General features: G+C 37.8%; 2 protein-coding genes across 5 annotated transcripts; one reads left to right on the plus strand and one right to left on the minus strand.

The window, feature by feature from the left end:
- Window positions 1–699: 699 nt before the first annotated feature.
- Window positions 700–26575, plus strand: Lrrk (Leucine-rich repeat kinase). 3 transcript variants are annotated; one of them, XM_090156108.1, is made up of 33 exons: window positions 700–896; window positions 1025–1161; window positions 3839–3941; window positions 5086–5126; window positions 5194–5359; window positions 15481–15516; window positions 16295–16418; window positions 16480–16624; window positions 16696–18399; window positions 18475–18672; window positions 18742–18868; window positions 18940–19148; window positions 19210–19508; window positions 19575–19695; window positions 19762–19929; window positions 19989–20111; window positions 20170–20419; window positions 20491–20620; window positions 20679–20808; window positions 20869–20956; window positions 21011–21213; window positions 21467–22262; window positions 22323–22861; window positions 22924–23037; window positions 23379–23471; window positions 23535–23786; window positions 23869–24123; window positions 24180–24498; window positions 24554–24746; window positions 25252–25542; window positions 25617–25795; window positions 25861–25980; window positions 26039–26575. In XM_090156108.1, the coding sequence occupies exons 2-33, from the start codon at window positions 1066–1068 to the stop codon at window positions 26395–26397; spliced, it is 7971 nt and encodes a 2656-aa protein (XP_090012234.1). In that variant the 5' UTR covers window positions 700–896; window positions 1025–1065; the 3' UTR covers window positions 26398–26575. The 3 variants fall into 3 exon arrangements, with proteins under 3 accessions (XP_090012234.1, XP_090012235.1, XP_090012236.1); XM_090156109.1 differs by having other exon boundaries at window positions 21011–21207; XM_090156110.1 differs by lacking the exons at window positions 700–896; window positions 1025–1161; window positions 3839–3941; window positions 5086–5126; window positions 5194–5359 and adding an exon at window positions 12929–13234.
- On the minus strand, window positions 1142–3071 carry LOC149933136 (uncharacterized). Of its 2 annotated transcripts, XM_090156113.1 has the most exons (3): window positions 2353–3071; window positions 1409–1554; window positions 1142–1327 (listed from the first exon to the last, which is right to left on the minus strand). In XM_090156113.1, the coding sequence occupies exons 1-3, from the start codon at window positions 3028–3030 to the stop codon at window positions 1237–1239; spliced, it is 915 nt and encodes a 304-aa protein (XP_090012239.1). In that variant the 5' UTR covers window positions 3031–3071; the 3' UTR covers window positions 1142–1236. The 2 variants fall into 2 exon arrangements, with proteins under 2 accessions (XP_090012239.1, XP_090012238.1); XM_090156112.1 differs by having other exon boundaries at window positions 1142–1554; window positions 2353–3064.
- Window positions 26576–26813: the final 238 nt, after the last annotated feature.

A 26813-nucleotide genomic window follows, 5' to 3' on the forward strand; every position in this document is an offset into this window, starting at 1 on the left:
AAGTACGTAAATAAGGCTGTTTGCACAACATGTAGAAGTAATGTCGCCCGCAAAACATTTTTATATTTATTCGTTCAATTCATTGCTGGGCAGTTGAATAAACATAGGTTTAATTACTCCAATGAATTATCGCCGAACGCCAAAACTATCATTTGACACACTTCGCACAAAAACTGAAAAATATATATAATAGGTATAGTAATTATATATATGTATATGTATAGTAATTATGTATAGGTATAGTAATTATATATATGTATATGTATAGTAATTATGTATAGGTATAGTAATTATATATAAGTATAGGTATAGTAATTATATATATGTATAGGTATAGTAATTTTATATATGTATAGGTATAGTAATTATATATTTAATTTAATATATATATATATATATATATATATATATATATATATATCTAAATTCATGTATTTATGATACTACATATTATTATTATTATTATATATATAGTATTCTGAAAAGCACATTTGGACCTTCCCACGTGGTATTTACACCTTTAAAATCATCTTTCACGTATCCATGAATTGCCGCCAAACGCCAAAACTATCATTTGACACACTTCGCTTAAAGATGGCAGTAGGTGCTCAATTCTAACGTTTCATTCTGTTCCTCCTTCACTCTGTCCCTTTACCGTTTTACCCTCATTGCAACTTCATACCTTCCTAATAAGAAAGGCTGGTTACCAACCATGCGTTACGAAAATGCAATTTACGTCTCCTTTTTCAAGACCGTACGCGGTACGCCTTTGATGGTGGTCTGTGGGAAGCAACCGAGGCCGATCAAGTTTAAATCTTTTCTGTTTTCACGTTAAATTAAAATGAATACTATCACATGAAGTATTTCAGGCATCACTATATTACTACGTATTCTTGGTAAGATTATTAACTTGTTTAAAAAAATAATTTACAGCTAACCTCATGATATTGGTTAGTTTACCAGTCATTTATTTTTCATCATATTTAAAGTATGAGTAATTTGTGTTTTTTTCTCATTATTTTAGGAAATTTATTTCAAACAATTCAATTTAAATGAGGACCTAATATGGAAGAGGAGAATGAGTTCAATGGACGTTTGCTACATCAGGCTGCTTTATGGGGAAATGCTGAGCTTTTAGAAGATCTTTTACATGGTGATGAAGTAAGAAAAGCTTTCATTAAAGATATAAGTGTGCTTGACTCATTGTCGGTCAATGTATTTAATTCTTTCCACATATTAAGTATCAGGCTTCACTTGAATAGTGTTAAATTGGGCCCATCTTCCCCTTTCGCTTATGAGTTTAGTCCACAATCTGTTAATTTCTTTCCTAAAGGCTGAACATCTTAAAGTATATATGTAAGGGTTCAAGGAGTTGGCTAGTAACAAGAAAGCAAAGCTAAAGGAATACCAGGCGTGGTAAGAGTCCTCATCCTTTGGCTTTGCATAACTCAAGATGGTTATTGGGGCGTAAGAAATGATAATTAAAACTGCTAGGATGAATGTGGTGTGAATACTGGTCATGCTGGGATACAAGTGGTTTCGGCTCTTAGCCATCTATAATTGAAATGGAAATAAGAATCAATAAAGGGTTGTACATATTAAATTCACTTTAAATTTGTCAGCCTCAAAACCTCATTCAGCAAATGTTAAATTATTTGGGCATTTTGAAGATTTCATACTCTCTAAATATGGCCCTGTTAATTTGTTAAGTCGGTTCTATTACTTTAAGAATACCCTTACTTGGTCTATGGAAGTAGTCTCATAATGACCATATGCCGTATTATTTATACATTTACAAAATTATGATTTTCCATCCACAATTCCATTTGATATTATCCAGTTTTAAGGTTCGGAGCTCTGGACCCTGACCCATGGTGCTGATGCAAAATGCTCTAGTCACTTTTGCTATAGGGAATAATTGTACTTCCAGGTGTTTATAATCAATAATGGGATTTATTATAAACTTCTGTTATTCCCTCAGCTATTACTGACAAACCAGTGGTGGCTCAACGATTTTTTTTGGAGACCCTTATAATTTATATTTATCTAAAAACATTCTGTGGGATTTTAATGAAGTCGAAGAGATTATCCCACAAAAGCTTCCGCTAATTTAAGTTTTTTCATAGTTGTATTTGGGGGGGGGGGTTTAAAATTCCATGTCACCGCCACTGTAACAAACATTAATGACACCGCGTTAACCGTCCTAATCTTTCGCCAAACTATTGTCAAATATTATCATTGCGTAGAAAGTCGAGTTTATTGAGATGCTACTTGGGATCTCATTATATTCAGCTTTTCGTTTAATCGGTTTATCGTTCTCAAAATATCACTGAGAGGGGGAGTTATCTTTACCTGAATAGAAATCTGCCGTTGCATTCTGGCCCTATCAGAATCGCAGTGAATTTGATTTCTTCGATACGTCCGCGGCTCTCTGACGCTCGTCCTGTTCTGCCAACAGAAAATGACGGCGTAACAGGCCAGGATCACCGCGCAACCGGCGTAGATGGTCGGCAAACCGAAGTTGGTGGCGAAGTAAGGTCCACCCGACGGGTCGGGCTCGTCCAAACAGCAAATGTAGAAGTTCTCCATTTGGAAGAGAGTCAAACTGAGGATTCCCATGCCCAGAGACACCGTCCAAGTAGCCGCTATTAAGCCGTAAGTGGTCCGCGAAGAGTACGTCCACGACGGGTTCAAGAGGACTTTGGTTCGGAGAACGCATATGATGGTGGTGGTCAGCATGTTATCGATTCCCGCCACAATCGCCAGGAATTGTTGGGCGTGACAAAGTAGTTTTCGGTAGTTAGGTTCGATCTGGACGAAATTGAAGGACGTGACCACCGTCGCGACCGGAGCTGTCAATAAGCAAGAAATCAGGTCGGCTATGGCCAGACTGACGTGCATCGCGTTGTTGCGCGTCTGAAAGGCTGGGGTGACGCAAAAAATGACCAAGACGGCCAAGTTCCCGGCCGTCCCCGTGACACAGATAACGGCCAGTATGCAATAGGTAACGACGTTGATGGCGCTGAACATGTTTGGGCTCTACGGGATATTTACCAATGGGCTTTTCCGAGACTTAAAATGTCCCGTGAAAAAAAGTGTCGTTCGCCCTTATCAGTATTATTTCTAACTGGCTTGTTTACACTGTTCTTCATGATTCAGATTGGAGCTAATTAATTAATAGGAAGAATTAGTGATGACCGACCTTGTTCCGTTGTTTTATTGGGAACTCTCTGGTCAGGTGACTTCATTTTGGCTTTCGCGAGTTTCTTCCGCAGCCCACTGGCGCCCGCTCAAAATTCCCGAGTTGGTTTACTTCAAATAGAAATTTGCCACATTTTTTCGCGCCAATTTTAATAGTGGTTCTTGGTTTCTTTATTGGTTCTACAGTATTATCTGTGAAATATATTAACCTAAAGCGTTAAAAGCGATGAGATTCGGGTTTAGATTCACTGAGCTTTATTTAAAAAGTAGAAACTTTTCGACAAACAAATTTTGGCCTTGAGCTTGATTTTTATTTCCTTCCGAATGTTTCTGATTATGCATTAGTAACAACCCCGAAATAAGCTTTAACTACCAACGTCACAACACGCAAAATTTCTATTTTTAACGAATTCGTAAGAAAAACGCGTAATTATTATGTAAAAACTATGATCGTTGCGACATGTAAAAGAGAGCGCTGGGGCCTATAAAACTGCTCTGCTTCCAAATATCGCGTATTATTTGTTTATCGAGACATATCAAATTCGAATCCAGATAGTTTTAATTTCGATATTTTTGAAAGCGTTATCGATGTGTTCTTGGGTGTGTGTGCGATAAAATGGATTGGCAATTTTTGCAGATTCACTTTTTGGATGCCGTGGACAGCTTGGGACGGTCGCCACTGCACGCTGCAGCTACCAATGAGAACGAGACCTGCGCCAGGATACTACTTCAAGCCGGAGGTCAGTTGCGCCTTTAAAGGGACTTTTAAGGGACGTGTGAGGGGTCGGAAGTCGATTAAAAAAAATGTCACTGAACCGTATTTAAAATGGACCCCCACCCTCCTCACCTATCCCTTGAAAGTCCCTTTAGTACTAACATGACGACTTTGTTTCGCGCTAAGAAGTGGACAAAAGCATGATCAAGGACACTGCTATCAGGGCTATTTGTAGGCAGTATAATTTATTTGGATTAGTTACAGCGAGAAAAATGCCATTTCCTAATTTAATTTTGTAATGTTTAAATCACCATCAGATTGTTGTATTTATATACCCCGTGCACCGCCAAAGCATTACAGGGGTTACTCATCATCTGTCCCGGCCGAGCCGTCGACCTGTATACAAAGATAGGAAATGCTTCCTAAATCACATACACACAACGGTATACACCCGTATACCTGCATCTCCTACTCACGACTCACTCGTGAGTTCGTCAAAATTCACAACGATATAACGCATTACGCGTTCAAGATCGTTGATCGTTTCGTTATCCAGATTGTGGAGACCATTCTCGCGGATTGGTCTCCTTAACAAATGGTTCGTTCTAGGACAATTACGAACATAGTGCTCTGAGTCTGCTTCCAGAGCACCGCATATGCATTTGGGCGATGCAATATGACCCAAGTTGAACAGGTAGAGTGGGAACTTACCATGTCCACTTAGGATTTGCGTCAAATAGTAATTCGTGTTGAAGCTACCATTGACCTTAGGAAAGTACCTCTTAGTTACCTTTCCCTTCTCACTCTCATCCCATGACTCCTGCCACCTTTGAGTCGTCACCTCATTGAGCCACCTTTTAATCACCAACTTAGTTGGCTTCATCTCCTTCTCCTCGGGAAGATCGGTTGCTGATTTTTTAAATCACCAGCCAAATGACCGCGTTTTGGTATAAAACTAAGGTAATCTAAATAATTATAAATTTAATATTTACACAATCAATAAGATATTCGCGGCCAAAAACTACGTGTATCGCTACGCCGCCTTTGGTTCGCCATTGAAACCTAGATAGGTAGCGGCGATGACGGCGTCCACGCTGTGACGCGAAACAGTCTATAGTGTCCACTGTGGCAAAAGTTTATTGACAATATCATTTCCTTCTCCATTTCAGCCAATCCCAACTTGCGCTGTAACGCGAAAGGTCTTGGCAAGGTAAGTGCCATGAAATCCCGCATTCTTAGCAGCAATGTCTAATTACTGGCTGTGGATACGATTTCAGACGCCCCTACACGTGGCCGCCGAATGCGGGCACCCCAACATCGCCCTCCTGCTGCTGACCCACGGGGCTGATCTCTTGGCCAAGGACGGCGCCGGTCTGACCGCCCTCGATTTGGCCGAAAAAAGCGGTCATTCGGAGATTATGACGACGCTCCGGAAAGCGGCTGGTGAGTCCACTTTTTCCGGTTCTTTCCGTCGTACTCCCATTTTGGCCTCGTATTGAAAAAGGGATTCGTTTCATTTTTCGGGTCTGACCTAAACTAATAACCAATTCAAACACCAATTTTTATTCTCATGAGAATTTGGTTTCGCTTCAGTGCCGAAAAAATCCGCGAAATAATGAGGTAGAGTTATTTTAGTCCGTTCTTCGTTTCACTTAAAGGTCGTTTAGATCACGAGAATTAAGCACATTTATATGTATATTTTTACAATGGGATAAATTTCCTCTCTGATATTTTGAAGCTTTTTCGAAACGTTAGCGGGTAAAATCCCTGATAAGTTTGATGTTCGTTGGAAAGGGAAGTTTTTTTTGTTTAGCGTCTCCTATTACCCATACTTTTTGCGTCATATTACCGTTTTGCGTTCTTTGGGGGTAACGGAGTCCGCTCATTCTATGGAAGGGATCAATTGATTTCCGTATAATAAAGTTTTGTTTGGCAACAGAAAGTAGTCACGCTTCTCTAAACGCTGTTGCGTTTTCCCCCTCCACAAAAGCAGATATTTTATTGTAGGAAAATCCTGGTGATTCTACAATCATCCTAGTTTGGAAATGCTTTATTGAACAACTCGCGTGCTCAGCATGGTATAGATTGTGAATCTTGCTTTAACAGTAATAGTGTTAAAAGTTTATAATACAGCTTTAAACTATAAAAATTAATTTTGTATCTTCGCAAGCTCGATGTAATTTTCACAGGGTTGGCAAGAACCAGCCAGACGGTTTTAACCACCGAAAAAATCTATGGATAAAACAATTTTTTTGTATTAAAAAAATATTGAGAAATGAATTAGAAATATTGAAAATTTAAATACTATTTATTTAAAATAAAAATGCGGAATATAATATTCTGCATTTTTTATTCAAAAAGGAAACTAAAACTTAAAGGGAATATAACCTGCAAAGCAATCTTTATGGAAGACCCCTTCAATTTTTCAAATTTCCCTGTACAGTGGCGCCAAACATTTTTAAAGCGAAAGCCAAGAGCGGCCAGAGCTGCAAGCTTTGGTGTTCCACACCAAATACCTGAGGTTATATTCCCTTTAACCTTCACTTTTTTTCGTCTGGTACGTCGTCTCACCATCGACAAATAACTAGTTATTTATCGATGGTCTCACGAAATAATGAGGGCTAGATATAAGCAATTGGGGATCTTAAAATTCATTTTGCACGTGAAAATACGCCGCCGTGTTAGGATATAAAAGCACGTAAATACGCCTGCTATACCTCACAGTGTAAAGGTACTGTCACGCGCAGGGTTGGCAAGTTTTAAACAAAATGTTTAAAACACGTTTAAAACAAATATTGTAAACAAACACCAATTTGTTTTAAACGTTTTAAACTATCTGTTTTAAACATGTTTTTTATAAGGTAAATGTTCATTGTTTTTTTGTAAGATTTTGGTTATTCAATATGAGGGAAAAAGTAGAAAAAACCATTCCAAGGCTCTAAGAAAGGTAAATTGTATTGATAACCGGTAGTTTGATTTTAAGATTCTCAGAAAAGAGCGAATGAAAGGGCTCGATATGATTTCATAAATTTCCTACCAGTGCAAAAATCCTACGAACGCATTGAATTTTGTCTTTTTGTTTAAATAGAATGTATATAGCTGCCAATATACATCTATTTGGGACACTACCTATGCACGAGATAAAAGTAGGTTTGCTGTTTAGTCGGGTTGTGCCGGGTTTTAAGTAACCAGAAACACGGACAGATCGGGTTAAAACCGACTATTCGGCACTCCTAGATAAAAATCTAGGGATTTCGGTTCCCTTTCTCGATTTTTTTGAAATTGTATGACGTGATGGAAGTTTTAAGATTATAGAGGTATCTAAGTACTTATTTTTTATACTTTTTTTTTGTGATGATTTATGACTGCAGACGTGCACATTTCAATAAACCAAAACTAAAAACAATGTGCTATATTAAAAACCATACTACAGGTTAGGTAGTATTTGCATGGGGCATCGAAAACCCTAAGGCCGTCAATGGTTGGTCAACAACGCTTAGCGAAATTCTTGGCTCGTTTAAATAAGCGTGTACTCTTTGGTTCTTCTCCCTGTGAGTTTATTTATAATACCATAAGTGACATAATTCCCCTAAGTGTGCCAATAGGAGCCTTTCCCACAGAAAATCGTCAATTTGAGCTTGTTCTAAGCAGACCAAAGAAAAGTAGGAATTCCGTTCAAGTACCCTAATATTTTTAGTGCTCGCGCCGCAGACGCCGCTTCGCAAACACATTACGTAAATTTCGTCACTGGAAAAAATGACGTCATTTACGTCACTTTCGTTAAACAAGGTATCATTGAAAAATGCATCTTATTGACACACTTAGGGTAATTATGCCACTTATGATAATACGTTTAATGATACGTAATATTTCTTTAAATGAGTTTACTCGTGAGTCTGATTCATAAGTATAATGAATAGTTTAAAACGTGATTTAAACATAGATTTTTATTGTTTATTATGTGTTTTTTATTGTTTGATTTAAAAACAATAAAAAACATTGTTTTTGTTCTTTTTGAAAAAAACAAGGATTTTGCCAACCCTGGTCACGCGCAAAAACGTAATTTTGAAATCGGTCAATTTGAGCATTTTCGAAGTAATGAGGGCTAGATATAAGCAATTTGAGCATATTTATTAGTGGATCTAGCCAACCCTGAATTTCCCCGCGCAAGGTAGAACCAAGTAATGTTCCTTTAAATAAAATATCATTCATAGCCGATTATAGAGTTTGTGCTGCTGCGACTGGACAAATAACTGGTTTCTCTTTATAGCTGAGAATTTTCTATGCATAGATCTGGCAGCATTTTTCAACAGGGGGGCCAGACAGTCAGAGAGGGGTTTATTTAAGCGCCTATACGGGGATGTTTCGGTGTAATAAAATTTCCCTCGCGACATCGCCAACACTTCTTCACATCCCTCTATTGGGATAAATTGTCATAACAGCGACTGTGCGTGTTTGGAGGAATTACAAGGAGCTGCCATGTTTAAAAATTACTTAAGCTATATATTTCGATTTAAAAAAAGATTAAAAAAGGAGACTGGCTAATAATATCGCTCCGTGTTATACATGCCTTCAGTAAATTACGCATTTTTTCGCCGGTAGAGGGAACCTGCGAAGGTAGATTGTTCAAGTGATTAAAATTAGTAATATATATTATAAATATCGTAAGAACGTTTGGTAGCGATAGTGCAATGAAATGAATCTGACAAACTTCCGCTTAAAATCTAGAATCTTTAAACGTGGCATTAGTGCAATTTCCGTAAATTTTGCTTATCAAACCCGGCTATCTTAAAAACATTTAGATAATTGAAAGAGTATTTTTGAAAAAAAAACTAAATAGAACAGGGTTCGTAACTTCGTACACGACCTGAAAAAGTCTTGGAATTTGAAAATTGCTTAAATAGTCAGGGAAAAGTCTGGGAATTTGAAAATTGCTTAAATAGTCAGGGAAAAGTCTGGGAATTTGAAAATGGCCCGAAATAGTCAGGGAAAAGTTTTGGAATTTGAAATGGTTCTAAAAAGTCTGGAAATTTGAAAATGTTTTCAAAAAGTCAGGGAATTTGAAAATGTTTTCAAAAAGTCAGGGAATTTGAAAATGTTTTCAAAAAGTCAGGGAATTTGAAAATGTTTTCAAAAGTCAGGGAATTTGGAAATGGTGCCAAAAATCATTAAAATTTTTAAAAGATGTATTGAAAATAAATATGAAATATTTTGCAAGATTCATTCATTCTACAAAAATGGTCAGGGTGCCTAAAATACCTAAAGTCCCTATTTTTCTTCCAAGGTTCCTAATCTACCCTAAAATCGTGATTTGGTCTCTAAAGTACAAAATTTTCATGTAATCCAGGGAATTCAACATTATCTGAAATATTTTTATACATCTGCTCGAAGACAGTTTCGAACATACAATAGTTCGAACTAAGAACACAAGGTGGCGCCACAAACGTGGAAACATTTTTAAATCTTAGGGCGGAGTTTTGGAATTTCGTTCAAATTAAGAACTTTTGGTTTTACGCCGATCCCTTTATTTGATTCCTATTTTGAAAATTCGGTAATTTCGGTCCTTATTTTATGCTTTTTTTATCGCGAAAAGTCCCTTTTTCCCAAATTTAATTCCAGATTTTGGTGGAAGCCTGTAATGAAGAACCTTCACAGATGGCTTGTGACCAGCTGGTAAAACTGGTACCAGCGATCCCCTTTTCCCTCCCTCCTGACTTTCCCAATGTGTTTGGAGAGGAAAATTAACTTTCTTATCAATTTCCCCAATCTTTGTCTAACGAAATGAAAAATGTTGAAAGTGACGGATTGTCAAAATTGGAGATACTTTATTTTATATAAAAACATACGGTCTTGAAATTTACCTTCCAGCGGTTCAAGATGAGGACAGTAAACACTGATATACTAGGGAGGGGGGGGGACCATTTCTGTAACGCGAAACTGTTAAAATTCTTGTAAAAACAAGATAAACATTTTATTTTTCGAGGACTTTTGGTTACGCTGTAATCAGGTTTCAGAGGAAAATGTTCACAAGGTTGTAATTGGATGCCCAGCCGACAATAGAGCCTAAGGTAGAAGAACTAAACCAATATTTGCTATGACTTTAAACTTATAAATTATATTAAAGCAGGCTTAGTTTAAATCTTTTTTAAATTTCTTTTACCAATAACATTTTAAAATGTTTCTTTTATAAAAATCATTGATTTAAATCGCTTATTATACTTCAGTGCATTAGTTTTGATAGCAATGCCAAATTTTAACCCATTTAGAAATAATAATTAAATTTAATTGGGAATAAATTAAGTTTTAGTTTAAATTTCCAATGAACGCGATTTTTCAATTGAGTAAAAAAATTAAAAAATACGAATTAAATCAATATAATAGTTGTTTTTTTAATTTCTTGAAGAAATTAAAAAATAACAACCCTGGTTTGAAGGCGTTGAAGATGATCCTTAGTAGTATCTTGAAATCGCAATTTGCAGAATTGAAACATCTACATTCCCCACCGTACGTTGTTGGTCCTTGAGAATTATCAGTGAAAAGTTTTTATTTTTCATCAGGTCGGCGCGGTTTCTCGTCTCGCTTAAAGAATGTATTTTTTCGTTAATTGGGTACTGGTATGAAAAAGGGTCACTTGGACTCTAATCCAACGAGTCCGTTGTCTAAATTAGTGACGTCAGCAGGGCATTATTTAGGGGAAAATATCTGGTGTTAAATTAACAGCATTAACGTCGCTCGTAAATGGTCAATTAGTTTTGGGGAAATTTCCAGGCGCGAGTGGCATTAAAAATCCCCATTGTTTGAACTCGCCATGCGAGCAAAACCAGCTTCTCCAGGAACATTAACGTTTGCTCTCTTCTTATTATCGCGCAGACCCAAAAATCCTATTTACCACTTTAGTCTTATCAAGAACGGATTTAGGTGCGTAAGAACCTTCCACGGTAACATTGGTTCTAGCACGAACTTTTAATCTTAGATTAAAAGTCCGTTCATGCTCTAGCATCTTATTATTTACAGAATGGTCAAACCTAAAAATCTGCACGTAGCGTCATCTGTAGGTTGAAAAACTACACAACCACGCAATCAAATATAATATCAATTAAATAGTGATAGAAATATTAATTATTTAATTTAACTCTGTTACTGATCACACTTACCCCCAAAATGTGGCGCAAGTGTGATAGGGGGGTGGGGTAATTGTGATCACTTGAAATCCTTGACCAATCGCGATGAATTTGCATACAGAGGTTTAAAAATGGTGTCCCAATAAAGCTATATTTTTTTCGTAGATCTAAAATAATATCTTCGTGTGGTAACACTAAGACCTTTTCACACGAGCCAACTTTTCAAATCAAAATGCTGAGTCAGCAAAAATAGATCAGTGATCCATTTTTTTCTCGCGTACTTTTTTGCTGGATCAACTCATCGAACTTTTCGAACTTTTATTCACACGAACCAACTAGTTGACTCAACTCAAAGTTGACTCATCTAGTTGGGTCAAAAAGTCGGCTCGTGTGAAAAGGCCTTTACCCCGCACCGCAAATTTTGAAAGACTTTTTTCAGATTAAATTTTGAAAACCTCCAAATATTAGCGAAAACACAAAATTTTCCTAGCAGGTAAAATGTAAATCCGGTTGGTCAGTTAGAAAAAAAATTACAGAACTTTTCTTTTGGGCATAAAATCTCTAAACACGAATAGAGGAGTATAACATTTTTTCAACTAAAATTTTTAAAAACTAAATTTAATTTAAATTAATATTGAAAATATACAAAATGTGTATAATTAAGTATATTTCAATATCCATTCATCAAATATTTTGTTATAATAAAATTTTTAAAAACTAAATTTAATTTAAATTAATATTGAAAATATACAAAATGTGTATAATTAAGTATATTTCAATATCCATTCATCAAATATTTTGTTATAATAATATTTGGGGAAATAATAAGGGGTGATCACACTTGCCTCCATTGACCCTATATATAATTTCATTTCTATAAATAATTTTTTTTGGAAAGTGTTGATTAAATTAAAAAAAATGCCTTTTTTTGTAACTATTAAAAAATTTTGGTTCAACGCTTTTAAAATTACTTCATGTATGTAAATGAAATTTTACATATTTTATAGAACATATAATAAAAAGTTTAAAAAAAGTATAAAGTATAACAATTAGTTAATTTTCGTGGAAGTAAGTCTATTGCAGGTTTTTTCTGCAGTTTTTGATCGGGGATAAGTTTGGGCTCATGATCTAAGTTGAGCTTCGATTTCAACACGTCGGCCGAACACGCTTAGAGTCCTCAAAACCACCCCCGAAATATGGCTTCCCTGTCGAGAAGGGTGCGATAATCCCCATCAAAAGTGCCCTTTTTATCCAATACTCGATAATACGAGCCGTAATCCTCGATAGTGAGGTCATATTTGTATCCCCCTTCGACGCGGATATTAGGGTCAACATGTCGACTGTCCCCGTTGGTTGGGCAAGGAAGATTCCATCGACTCTCTACCGTAGATTCCACGAATCACGTTTTTTTCTTCACCCCTTTCGCTTAATAATATTGCATAAAATGAGAAAATGCCACTTCCGCGCGAGATACAGTTGGAAGAAAAAAAATCAACGGAACTTTCAGCGACCAGCCTCTTTAAGTCATTTAACTTCATTAACCGGTTTGTTTCTTTGCGGACTAAAGGCAGTGCACGCTTGCTTTTGGGTAATTTATTTAAAAAAACAGCGCGAGGGAAACCGCACTCTAATAAAACGAAGAGAGAGAACCAGTGATAAATTGGAAAAAGTGGTTAGGTTTCTTCGCTTTCCATGTTAATGACGTTTTATCGAAGGGGGGGAGTCCAAATGGAAGGACCCGCGTTTTCGTTATCGAAATCGTTAAATAATTCTCCACCCCCCGAAGCCACTTCTCCTTTCCTCCGTCTGCTCTCCACGGTGGTTTTTGTCGGATTCCCTGGCATCCCGGAGAGGCTCGTTGGATGCGATCCGGCTTCTTCGTCGAGTGTCGTTCCGTCTGGAGAAAAATCGAAGATTTCTGGAGTATTAGCGAACAGGCGCGGCTGATTTCCCTTTCCCTCCGCGACAAGGCGGTGGCGCGATTTTCGTTTGTCGTTTTCAAGTACGCGACCGTGTCAAATGGTCAGTCGCAACCGCGCACTGTTGTCGGCGGGTCGGGGTCCCGCTCCAGGCTTGTTTTCGCGAGGAAGTAGCGTCTGCACCATGGAAGGGGTCGCCTTCGCCAACGAAGCGTACGGATATTTCCGCACCACCCTTCCGTGCACCATCTACGACGCGGAAACCGGAGATGTCATATGTGAGTTGCCGCTTCTTCGATTACGCGTACCTACGGCCGAGTATTGGTTCCCCCTCGTTTAATCGCGTCGCTATCCACCCAAATATAATTGCTTTCGTCGTGGGATTTGAAACTGTTAACCCACTGATCGCCTCCGTCTTTTCGTCCTGTTTTTGGACGTTGACATTTTATACTACCCATAGATATACGCCTTCGGGCTCACTAAAACGCGAATAAATTTAGTTTCGTCTTAAACTCGGTTATAACTGTGAAATGAGCCAACCTAATTTTTGTATTCGAAGTCATAAATCTATAATATCAATCGTAATTTATTTTGGAGAAATTCCTAGGTAGAAGATTTGGTTTTAAATTACCAAAATTTCTGTCGGGCAGTTTACGGACGCAGCCTTAAATCGCAATGTTGCATAATTATCGCGTATTTAGATGTCAATTGTTAAGAGCTTTTATTTAGTAATATAACCGTAGAGCTCAGACTTCTATACGCTGAATCAGGGAAATTCAGGCACAGCCTAGTTCCAGGGATAAGAGTAAATGTAGCGCGTGAAAAGGGCGCCCAGACTCCTAATCTGCCTATGGGCCCAAGTCCGGCCCTGGCCACGACTTCGTTTTTAACTTAATTAGCGCCACTCACCCCGAGATTACGTTAAACCTGCTGATAGAAATGTCAAATTAGTTGATCCACCAAAAATATGGAACTCGGTTTCGGGCTCGATAGTTTTCCAAAAATAAACGGTTCACAAATTCGGTTTATTGAGTCGAGCGCTTAGCTTTCCACATAAATTATCTCAAAACGAGTCGGGATTTGTATTCGAGCTCGGATCATATTTTTACGTACTCAACACTCCAGTTATGCGCGGACGGTACCAATACTACAACATTTCTTGTGTAAAAGGTACCTTGATTATAGGACCTATAGTAGTTATATAATATACGCGAGACCTTTTAGTCACTAAAATAATTATATACAGTTATCGAAAATGAAATGAAATTTACGCTAAAAACAGAGGTAAAATTAATCTTTTGAGTTTTGATGCGATTTATTGGTAAAGGAGATTTGTAAACGTTTTAGCGCCTTAGTTTTATTACGTACAGAAATGGCGGGGGGGGGGGGGGGAGCACGTGGATAATGGATTGTGATAAAGATTCCGGGAAAGTAATCATAAAACGACCATATTGAAAACCAAACCCATAAACGATAAAGTGGTTAATTTTGGTTTTAGTCTATGGTGTGAGCGGATTTTACGATAAATTTGCTCAAGATGTCGGCCATGGCACTATTGAGGATGTGATGAACTAAAAGCTAGGAAGATGAAGACTTATCCTCCTAGCTAAAAGGGGGTATGACTATAGAGCATAGCTTCGATTTGCTTTGGATCGGCAGCGGCCCTGGGCGCCGATTTTTGAAAAATCCTCGGCGGCGTTGATTTTTCAAAAATCGGCGGATCGAAGTTTTAAAAATGTATCCCCCTTTTAAAAATTTGGAAAATAAGTTCTGAAATGTTTTTGAAAAAAAAAAGTTACGTAGAATAACTAAACAAAAAAAATCAGCGGTGGATCTTCAAAATTTATCAGCGGCGTTGGATCGGCGGTGCTATGCTCTAGGTATGACACTATCTTTACACTATATAGATGACTACGTCACGCTTAACCTCTTCCGCTCTCAGCACGGTAGAAAATTTAAGTACATCTCCAAACAAGTAAATTTTGTTTGATTAAACATTTTTCACGGCTGGATTCCCTTCGCGTCTTCAACCGCAGTCTTTAAACTCAAAAGTCACGCGCTCCTTATAGTCTGCCCCATCCCCCCACCCTCCATTCTTTCCCGTATAATTATTTAAATATTCCACACCTGGTGGTAGTCTCGCGTAATTAATTACGGGATGCTAAATTTTTGCGACTTAAATATCCATGATGCGTGCCTTAATTACCCAAAAAAATTCAAACGCGTTCTCAGGTTGTTATCCTCGGAACCAGAAGACGTTTTTGCGTCACCAAAATTGACTGAAGCGAAACCAATAACATCTTCGACAAAATGGCCCCTTCTCCCGTTTCTTCCGTCTTGTCGCGGCGAATTAAAACATACCTCAATACGCCTCGCTCTTTTATATTGATTTTGAACTTCAATCCCCGTTAAGGTTTTTTTTTCTAACAAATTCAAATAAATTATTTTCTTCTGGCGAATGTCTATTATTCTATATACCTTAGGACCTTACTCTTAACTGTCATGTTTCGTTTTGAATTTATAGACGAGCAAGAAGAGAAACGCCAGGAACTCTACTTAGGTACGTTTTTTTGCTTCCTTTTACGTAATGACTAGTTAGTTTAAAATTGAATTTAATGGTCAAATCATGTGACGGCTAGCACTTTCTTCCTTCGTTTGGCGTACGCAAGGTCGCAAAGGGTTTCCTTCCATTTACATTATACTATCTTATACTTCAAACAAAATTGAATCCCTGGGAAGATAGCTAACTGGTTTTCAACTAAACCCGTTGCCAAATTTGGTGTACCTGATAGACTAGCGAATTAAGAATGACTTTACCCCATTCGTGTCGTCGATTGAACTGCCGAGTAGTCTTTTAATTCAACCTTGCCATTTTACCAATCCCGGAGTCTATCGAAGTTTCTTTTTAGTGTTCTAAGAATTTCGTGAAAAAAGTTCGTTTCCCCAAAAATTATGTAGAAAGTTGAAGGTTACAATGATTGGGATTTCAATAACGGAATTCTACAATAAATTCCTACGTAACAATTTTTACTCAGGTTGTACCATTGTTGCTTTATAGGCTTTTGTTTTTCGCACTTCTTCAGCCACTCTTACAAAGGTAAATAATTGGCCCTTTCAATGCAAAAATCGTTGCGTCCTCGGGGTTGGCTTTGTCCTTTTTTAAATCGTGTTCCGTGTGTATCTAAACCCTGTTAGTTTAATACCCATCATATGCACATGTTCGGCTTAGTGAGCGATGTTTTGGGTTGAGACGCTAATATGTCGTGGGGAAACGTAGGTTTTTGGCAGGCTATGTAATTTGTTAACGTGAATCATTCTTATTTCTTTCAAAAATACAGTTCTATGGAACGCTTGTAGTAAAGGCGACGCTAGTCAGGTCAAACAGGTTTTCCGTCAGCTTGGCCCCGAGGCCGAATTGGTGGTCAATACGGCTCCTAATGGCTGCAATACTTTACTATTTAAGTGAGTTAGCGTTGTTGAGTGGCCTTTAATTAAAACACTCATTGTGTCTTGATATTAAAAGGGCTAGCGAAGATGGTCAAAAGGAAATAGTGAAACTTCTTTTGGAGAATGGGGCTGATGGTCGGTGCCATCCTGTTACCAAATACTCCCCTTTGTACATAGCTTGCTACTACGGACGGAAAGACATTGTAGAAATTTTGTTGAAGGTAACGTCTACTACACGAAGCTGAAACTCTTTTCAGTGTCTAAAGGGGATTAACTGATCTTTTTTTATTAGAAATTTCCAGAATTGGTTCAACTGGAGACTGTAGAAAAGTGGCTTCCTATTCACGCGGCCACCATCAACGGTCATATAGCGGTGATGAATTTACTGTTAGAATTTTCATACCCGCCCGAACTGCTACGGACGTTCACTGACGCAACGGGCACTTTAGAATACGCTATGCCCTTCGACATAAACGCCAAGGACGTGACTCAACAGTCGGTCTTGTACATAGCTTGTTACGTAGGCAACCACCGGCTAGTGGAACTTCTTTTGAAATTTCGCGTTAAAGCGAAGCGAATCAGCAAAGCGGGCTCTCCGAATGAATCCGAGGAGAATGGCTCTGATGCCAGAACCATCATCGCCGACGCAGAAGCGCGGACGAGTCCCAAAAGAAAACTCTCCGAAAGTTTACAGAACATTATGTCCAAATTGAATTTGCGCTCCAGCAATGCTGATAAGGAGACTAGCAGGAATGAAGTAGTCACTTGTCCCGTCGCGGTTGACCAGTATTGTAACAACAGCTCGGAAACCGCGCTTCATGTGTCCGTGAAAAACAAACACTACAACATCGCCTCTTTGCTACTACAGAACGGCGCCAGCCCCAACTTGAAAATCGCCGCGACGGAGCGTGACTTGGAAAGGGGTAGGGACGAAGACTGTTCGGTGACGGGCTCTACCGCCCTCGTTGAAGCTTGCCGAAACCGGGACACTACGATGGTGGATCTCTTGATTCGATATGGAGCCAGGGACGACGAATGCAAAGCGCTTCGAGTGGCTGCCGCCAATAAAGACGCTCATCTAGTTTCTAAACTACTCAGTTTGAAAGCGCACCAAGACCCCGAGTATAAGATCAATAAAAAGTCTCTAGATATTGCAGCTTCTGGACAGATGACAGGTTTGGGGTCCAGTGTCACCTACAGTGCCATGTTTCCTACTACCCCGGTTATGATTAATTGGCATCGGCAGCATTGTTTGCAGTTTTTGCGTGAGCAATGGTTAATCGACGCCAGCGTCGCACACAACGTAAAACTAAAGCTAACCCCAAAAAACCAAGCCATATCCCTGACGGCAATTACGCGGCTGGACATCTCCAGCAACGAACTAACGGAGCTTCTTCCTTGTATTTTCCAAATGCCTTCCTTAAAGGTTTTGAACGCTGCGCAAAATAAATTAGAAAGCCTACCAGATTTAGACGCTATTAAGTGTTTTATTCAATCACCATCCTCACCTACTAGAACTTTTGCCCCATTAAAGAACCACAATAACCATGTTTGGTTTTGTCCCGTTCTAGAGGAAATTCATCTGCAAGAAAATCGCCTCGACACCGTTCCCTCTTATGTCTTTGAGCTTCCTTCGTTAATCATTCTGGATCTGTCCAATAACAAGCTTCAATCGTTACCAGTCAAAATGTGGTCAGCGCCGAAATTGAAAGAACTTAACGTGTCCCTTAATATGTTGCATGATTTGCCATTAATGCCCCACCATCAACTAGCTCTTCCCACCCCGACCGATAGCTCAAGAACCCTATCCAAAGACAGTGTTGAAGACATTCTAAGTTCGGTTGAATCTAGTCCTGTACATTCAGCTGATGTCCTCTCGGTTACCAGTTGTGATAGTAAAAGTCAAGATGGCAGGTTAAGCGTTGAAGGGTTCTCTCAGAGTCATCTTGTAAAGCAAGACATTCATCATCATAATGTGTGGAGTCGCAGTGTTGAAGTAGGGTGGTTTAAACGTTAACAGAGTAATGCATGTCTTTCAAGCAAGTTGTCTTATGAGTAAGAATACTTTCAGATTGTAGAAGCCCTACCCGATGGGAGCTGGGACAAAAACCTGCAATGCCAACTTGTGTCCTTGAATCTTGCTCACAATGCTTATGAACAAGTGCCACCAGTTTTAGCATGTTGCGCCCTTGGTATAGCTAGATTGAACTTTAGTTACAATAAATTAACATCTATGGGCCCTGTAAGCCACTATCCGGCGAATCTCAAGGTATCTTTAGAATCTCATTGATTACAAGATTTAAAAACTCCTGCCTACTGTACCTTTTTTGTTTTCAAGCATCTAGATCTTTCACATAACAGAATAAAATCTTGGTTTTCTGTATCAAACCCGGAACCCTTCACTGATTTGTCCAACTTGGGTATGGGTTGTTACAACGTAACAGACTTTACTTCTGCCAAAATAGGTGGGTTTTTGTTATTTCTTAGGTTAATTCAATTTTCATTAAACTTAAATTCTGCGTAAAAACCATTTCAGTGCGAAAATCTACATCTGGTTTAAGAGCTTTGCCACGCAGTCTGACCGCCCCTGGCCCATTAAATATATGTCCTCATAGACGGCATGTCAGATTAGACAATCTTAGATCTCTCATATTGGCAGATAATGAATTAGATAGACTCATCCTTAGCTTAGACTTTGATGATGATGATGACGATAGATCTCATGATTCGTATGACAATGGAAAAGTAAAAATGTTGCTAGTACACTTTTTATTTAACCAATTTATTGACGTTTCGAATTTATTAGGATAGCCCATGTTGCGGTCGTTACCGTAGCTTATTTAGTAACCTTTCAATGCTGGACATTAGCAACAACTCTATTCGTGAAATTCCAACTGCTCTAAGTGAACTAACCAACCTCTCTGTTCTTAATCTAAGTGGAAATTTCCATCTGACAACATTGCCACCAGAAATGGGACTTTTAAGTAAACTTTGGAATCTTAATACCAGAGGATGTAATTTGAATGATCCCTTGAAAAGTATGATTGAAAGCAAAAAGTATAAGACTATGGATATCATTGGATACCTCAAGTCTATCTTGGAAGAGTAAGGGTGCTCGTTGCTCTTGTGCTAAACCCATAGTTAATTTCAACTTTCTTTTCTCTTATTTAGTGCTAAACCCTATGCAAGAATGAAGCTGATGATCGTTGGTATTCAAGGAATAGGTAAAACCTCTTTGTTGGAGCAGTTGAGAGTAGAAGGAACTGGAACATACAAGAAAAAACCACCCGAGGTATAATAGCCATTCTATTCCTTTCCGTAAACAATACATTTTGCTTATGGTTTTTGATTAATTTAGCATTGGGCTAAGAGAATGGGTAATCGAAACATTAACCTTAAAACTGCTAAAGGAATCAGTATGTCCACTGTCGGTGTTGATGTCGGTGATTGGACATTTGAAAAAAAAGTACGAGGCCAGTCAACTCATGGGCCTGTTACATTTCGTACCTGGGATTTTGGAGGACAAGTGGGTTCATTATAATTATTGGGAAGTTATAGGAACTTCATTAATTTATGTAACTTTAGAGGGAGTATTACGCAACACACCAGTATTTCCTCTCCAAAAGATCTCTGTATTTGGTAGTTTGGAGGATAACTGATGGAGAGAAAGGGATAAATGCTATTCAACAGTGGCTGGTCAACATACAAGTCAGTGCTCCAGAACAAACAGTAAACAGTTAGCACTTATTAAAAAAACCAATTTCAGGCTAGAGCACCAAATGCACCAGTTATAATTGTGGGGACCCATTATGATTTGGTCAAGGACAAATTTCCACCATCCTATTCTGAAGATCTCCAACAATTGATCAGAGAAAAATTTATCAACATTGTTGATGCTGATAAATGTGGATTACCCAGGGTTTTGGATACAATTGAATGCAGCTGTAAAAATAGACATAACATCAAGCTCTTGTGTTCTTTGATGTACGATTGCGTCTTTGGCCTTTGTTGTCCTGGTATGGTGAAACTCAACAGTGATACAATGTATCCTGATGCAAAATATTTAACTTTAATTTCGGGATTTCAGGTAGTAAAGAACGGCTGTTGGAACAAAAAATTCCCGCTACTTACTTGGCTCTTGAAGATGTCGTAGGCTACTTGGCCCTAGAAAGAAGACTTCAAGGAAAAGATCCCGTGCTTAGAGCTGAACAATACAAGTATGAGGCTTTATGATTTAAAAAGTTTCGCATTGACTAATAATATTTATTGTAATAGGATGTTGGTAATGCATGAAATGCAGCAAAAGTTCAATATTGCATTCAGAGACATGGCGGAGTTGAATCAAGCCACAACATTTTTACACGAAAATGGAGTTTTGCTCCATTATGAAGATGCTACCCTGAAGGTTGAAGCGCTAAAAAAAAAATGTATATATCGTTTTATAAGCTATTCTATATTCTTTTAGGATCTGTATTTCTTGGATCCACAATGGCTTTGCGATATGCTTGCACATGTAGTCACTATCAGAGAAATAAATCCTTTTGCTAGAAATGGTACAAAGAATAAAATCTATTTTGTATGATAAATTAACTAATATAATTATACAGGAATTATGAAGATTGAAGACTTAAAACATGTCTTCAAAACATCTCAGTGTGCTCCTGGTGATGCGCAGATGTACATTTTGAACCTTTTAAACAAATTTGAGGTCGCTTTGACTTGGGACAATCGTACTTTATTAATTCCTTGTCTACTTCCAACTGAGGAACATTTGAGGGCCGGATTACCTGGCTGTGACGTTAGGGTAAAGGTGTTTAACTCAAAGGGTCTATGGTGCCAGCCACTATTTCTTCTTTTTGTCTACACCCTGTAGCTCTCTCGCTAAAAAATCATCTGCCTTGAATTTCCTTTTCCCTTAGCTCTGCTGTACCAGTTTTTACACGTTGTAATGTATTTCTTAAAATAAATAGCGAATAAAATCTTAAATCTGAAGAGACATACATTACAGCGTGGCTGTGAATGTGGAACTTAATTCTTATTACCCCCTTTCTTTGTGAATTTAGATACCAGTACGGTCTAGAAGCTGGGCTTTGAGGAAAAGTTATGCAAATACAAAACAAGTTTCTGCACCTGCCTCTTCCGGCGTTTCCTTGAATTTAGGGGAGATAAAATTGGGTACTGATTTAAGCACAGCTCTAACAATGGATAGAATCAGCAGTCCCATAGTCAATGAACCGCTGGATAAGGAATCGGAGACAACTTTTACAGTTCCACCTTATTCAATATCTCACCAATCCACCTTGGAGAAGAGCATTGTCCGCCTGCTATTGATTTCTTACTTTCCAAGTGGATTTTGGTCGCGATTGATGACTCGCATTCTAGCGGATGATACCATTGTCGAAATTATTCGTTCCTTCTTCAGTTTTCCTCGCGATGTACTGTTGGATCCTGTTTTAGCATCAGCCTTAAATAGAAAAGCGGAATGGATATGTTGGCAAAGTGGAATGGAACTGCGTTATTTAGATACTACTCTGTTTCGTCTGAAAGAAATTCAGCCCCAGCTAGGCAGTGCCCCGTGCGATTACAACCACATGAAACTGTTGCTCCTCCAGGAGGGAAACTGGAATGACGTTGATATTGCTAACTCCTCTATTCTGGAAATTCTCCTACCAAATCAAGAAGTGATGGTTCAAAAAATGGGACTCGATGCTTCCAATAAGAAAAACAGCAGTTTGGTTATTTTAAAACCTAACCAAGCTTGTGTGGCTAAGCTTCTAGCTTTAGCCGTTGACCATATTGACATTCTTCTGGAAGATTGGTATCCAACACTTGGGACACGTTTCGTTCACACTTCTGAAGGTAGAAATAAATGGCTATCTAATTTCTAATGGATGTAATAATTTATTATTTTTACTTTAGGAAAATTTTTAGTCACTAGAGTTGTACCTTGTATGGATTGTTTAGTAAATCATTGTAAATCTGAATATTTAAATTATCCACCTTCAAGTGATGGAAATGACGATATGTGGCAGCTAGTTGATGTTCTCAGAGGTCTGAAAGGAGACATTTGCTATTCCAAAGAACTTTACTTAAGTAGTGGGAATGCGGCAAGAGGCTTAGAGCCCTCTCGTTTTCCAAGGAATGGTGCCACTTCCCCAAATCTGTCTGGAAGAAGACAGCAAGGTTCGAGGGGCAGTACAGCCTCGCATGACAGCGATAGTGGTGTGGGACCTGATAGTAATGGCTCAAGTAGAAAACCTTCAGCGGAAGGTAGATCTGAAGATCTTTTATCACCTCAAGAACAAGAAGCTGCAAATTCTCAGGGCTCTGTTGGCTGTGAAGAAACCGTCATCTACAGTTTCATGGTGGAAGAATGTATTTTAACTGCATATGAACAAAGAATTTTAAAGTGCCCTATTCATGGAGAACAACTACTATCTCATATTTCACCAGACACGGTAATAATTATTAACATACCTTTTATTTTTAATTTATTTTTAAAACCCTGTTTAATTTTAAGATTTTCTGTGATCTGGGAGAGAGGTATCTTATCCCTCCTGACAATATCAAGAAAGGAAAGATGTTAGGAAGAGGGGCATTTGGATTTGTGTTTAAAGCTACTGTTAAACAAAGGGTATGTTTTAAACTTTTAAGTGCACCATTGTGGCTTATATGGTACTAAAAGTGAAAAATGTTGTTTGGGGATTATCGGACGTTGGGGTATATCTTGCGTTAATGGAGGAACTTAAGCAATCTGGTGATGAAGCTCCTCTTATCAGCTTGTTGATGGGTACTTACACAATTCAGAATGGAAACCCTTATTTAAGTTATTTTCCTTGAGCCGTCAATGGGGAAACTTATATCCACAATATGACCTATATAATAACTTTTTTCATTTTAAAAATTTTTTGGGGGATCTACTGAAAATTATGGAAAGTATGCACTATTTCTTACTATATATTTATATATATACAGGGTTTTAATAACCTTATTGAAGTTGCAATGAAAATGCTTCAACCTGTTGAACCTGGTTATGGAGCTAGACAATCTGATACAGTGGCTTACAAAGTATTTTGTATTTATTTTTCAAAGTTAGTTAGAAATAATTCTGATGAAATGTTATACATTAAGGCTGCCTGGAGTAAGTGGCAACGTGATCCTCTACAATATGCTTGTAAAGCCTATTGCACTGCCCGTCAAGAGCTGAACATCCTCTTGACTTTAAGGCATCCAAACATTGTTCCTTTAGTTGGTATATGTACAAGACCATTAGCTTTAGTGTTACGGTTAGCACCTCAAGGAGCCTTGGATGCAGTTGTAAGAAATTATAGGAGGTCAGGAGCAAGACTTGAGGTGTTTGTTTTACAGAAAATAGTTGTTCAAGTAAGAAGTTTTCCTAGAATTTCTAGCATCTATACTTAACAAAAATACAAATAAATGGCAATATAATGAAATTGAATTTTAGATTGCCAAAGCTTTAGAGTATCTTCATCAACAGCACATTATCTACAGAGATCTCAAATCGGAGAATGTTTTAGTGTGGGAATTACCACCTCCATTTCATCCTACTAATCCACAACCAAATGTAGATGTAAAATTAGCTGATTATGGCATAAGCAGGGCGACTCTGCCAACTGGTACAAAGGGGTTTGGAGGGACCGAAGGCTTCATGGCACCTGAAATTATGAGGTTCAATGGAGAGGAAGAGTATACTGAGAAAGTATGTTAAAGTGGAAAGTATTTAAACAAAAATATCTAAGTCTGCATTTTACTCAGGTTGATTGTTTCTCATTTGGAATGTTCATGTATGAACTGGTGACACTGCATCTTCCATTTGAAGGCCAAGAATGTGTCAAAGATAACATTTTGGAAGGTGGCAGACCTTCAGTTACTAATAGAGAAATGATTTATCCTACTTATATTCTTGACCTGATGACGCTTTGTTGGGCTCAACAACCTAAAGACAGGCCATCAGCCAGCCAAATTGTCTCAATCGCGACAGCTCCTGAATTTGTACATTTAATTGATGTTGTATCTTTACAAGAGCATACTACAGTTTTGAGTGCCACATCAACAACATTAGCATGTGATGAAGGTATTTTTTGTCCTCTAATTTTTTTTAGCTTTTACTTATTTTGTATGTTTGTTAGATGACTACGCCAATAAAACTTGGGAAGTTTGGCTTAGTAGATTGGGAAAACAGATTGACATATTGTCATGCGGCCAACATAGTTGGCATGAATATAAAGTTTTGAATGTTGATGCTGCTGCAGTAACTGCTTTGTGCGTAGTTGAAGATACAGTTTGGTTGGGAGACTCCAGAGGATCTGTTCATGTTTATAGGTATATTTCTTATCTTTTCAATTTTATTTATTAGGCTTTAATTTTGTGTTGGTCACTATTGTAACATATAACTGATACAATACTTATTTTAACCAATACGGTCAATTGGTTTTGGCGGACGTTAGCTATCAGACTTGCTAATAGTGATATTTTGGACCCCCAGATCCACTCGCATCCATTTTTCATGAGGGTCACTGACCCATGGGCGAGTGAAATCACTGATGAAAATTAAGAAAGAATATATATATCCGAATATAATTCACTACTGGCAGCATGCCAATTTAAAAAATAAAAGAAACTACTTTGTCCCCTCAACCACCACCCTATAAATTATTTATTTAGAGGGTTCGAGTATTTGCTTTAAGGGTCAATGACCCTGAAACTACCCTATTTTCTAGTCTGTTAACTATGTCTGTTAAAAAAAAATACAATATCAGTAAAAAATATAGTTTTGTATATATCAATTTGTACCAATCATCACTTTAATTGATCTGTATATTTACAGCTCATTGCCTTATGTTGAAATTAGAGCATTTTCATTAGATGTTGAATGTAGTCCACCATTGGCAATAAGAAACATTTGCTACTTAAAATCTTCCAAGAAGATAGCTGTGACCACAAATAATGGACGATTATGGCTGTGCGATATATCCCTCTGCACTTCTAAGGACAATTCTGATTTAGATCCTGTAAATAGCAACGATACTGAAGAAGAAACAAGTGATTTACTAATCAGGGAGTTGGGAGGCAATGGAAATCCAATATTTTGCATTACCTCTGTTAATTTAAAAGAAAGGTAATATTATAAAATATTAATTTTTGGTATTAATATAAATTGCTAGTTATATCTTTAAAATTTTATCATTTTAGCTGTCAGCTATGGTGTGGCCAAACTCAGGGTAGCATATCTGTGTATAGATTCAAAGGAGATGTTGTGGCTACCCAAGAAGTGGTGTATCATTATGATCCAATCGTAGATAATGTCGATGTAACTCAGTTAATATCTGGGAACAATAATGGACCCTCCGTGTGGTCCTATATATACCCTGGTGAGTAAATCACTGGCTATTAACTAGGAGTTTAAATTGTAATAATTTCTGATGTTTTCTATTAGGTTGCGTTGTTTATCTCTGGGATGTAAAAAATCAAGAAATCTTACAGAAGTTGGACTGTTCCAAATTAGTTCCTTGTTCCGAGAGCTTAATGTCAATTAGTATTGAAGAGCATTTGAGTCGTAAGTAGCGATTGAGTTATTTCTAATTTAAATTTATCGATCAACTTCCCTTTAATAGCTGGTAGGTGTCAAGTGACTGCTATGGCAGTTCAGGGTTCTGAACTTTACATTGGCACAACTTGGGGCTGCATCGTTGTAGCTGAGGGTACTACCATGCGCCCAATCACAATTTTTAGACCCTATGAAGAGGAAGTCAAAGTTATACTTCCATTAGCTAGAGCCAAAACCAAGTCAAACAGCCAGCATCAGAAAGATAGTGATTTTACAGATGATACTACTTTTCCTTTAATAGCCACGGCTGGTAAAGGTTATCGTAATCTTATCGGTCGCTATACTGTTTTACCAAGTAGTGATGAATCTCCATTGAGAAGCATGTTTCTCATGCTTTGGCAAACTGAATTTTGGTTTGGTAACTGAAAAAAAGGTTTAAATTTTTCTTGGCATTTATTGTGCACATTCCTCTGAATTTTGAAGTTTTAAAGCTTGTTTCGAGTGACTTTTTTTTTAACCAAAGTGTATCCTTTGATTTAAGCTGTGATTTTTTTTAACTTGGGTATGACTTTAATGGAGATTAATTTAATTATTTTAAGCGGAAGTTTTGTCGTTATATGTAACATGTATAATAACCCAAAAAAAACATTCCTAAATAGTCACCCATGTAGGTTGCTATAACGGCTTATACCATATTGATGGTAAAACCTTCGTTGTTAAGCTTTAATGAAGTAAGATGGGGTTCAATTTCACAGAAATGAGAAATTCTACAATTGAATATATAGAATGTTAACTGATATATTTTTGTAATTTTAATGCTGTTTAATTTATCTCGCATCTTA

The sequence above is a fragment of the Leiobunum rupestre genome, chromosome 8 (genome assembly GCF_980474605.1).
Source record: "Leiobunum rupestre chromosome 8, qqLeiRupe1.1.hap1, whole genome shotgun sequence".
In the NCBI taxonomy this organism is placed as follows: domain Eukaryota; kingdom Metazoa; phylum Arthropoda; class Arachnida; order Opiliones; family Sclerosomatidae; genus Leiobunum; species Leiobunum rupestre.

What these genes read in the sequence shown, in the direction of transcription:
- Lrrk (XM_090156108.1), top strand. Translation starts at nt 1,066, where the DNA reads ATGGAAGAGGAGAATGAGTTCAATGGACGTTTGCTACATCAGGCTGCT. An exon ending in ATCTTTTACATGGTGATGAA is followed by an intron (nt 1,162 to 3,838) that starts GTAAGAAAAGCT and finishes CAATTTTTGCAG; the next exon opens with ATTCACTTTTTGGATGCCGT. An exon ending in GATACTACTTCAAGCCGGAG is followed by an intron (nt 3,942 to 5,085) that starts GTCAGTTGCGCC and finishes TCTCCATTTCAG; the next exon opens with CCAATCCCAACTTGCGCTGT.
- LOC149933136 (XM_090156112.1), bottom strand. Translation starts at nt 3,030, where the DNA reads ATGTTCAGCGCCATCAACGTCGTTACCTATTGCATACTGGCCGTTATC. An exon ending in AACGGCAGATTTCTATTCAG is followed by an intron (nt 1,555 to 2,352) that starts GTAAAGATAACT and finishes TTTCAATTATAG; the next exon opens with ATGGCTAAGAGCCGAAACCA.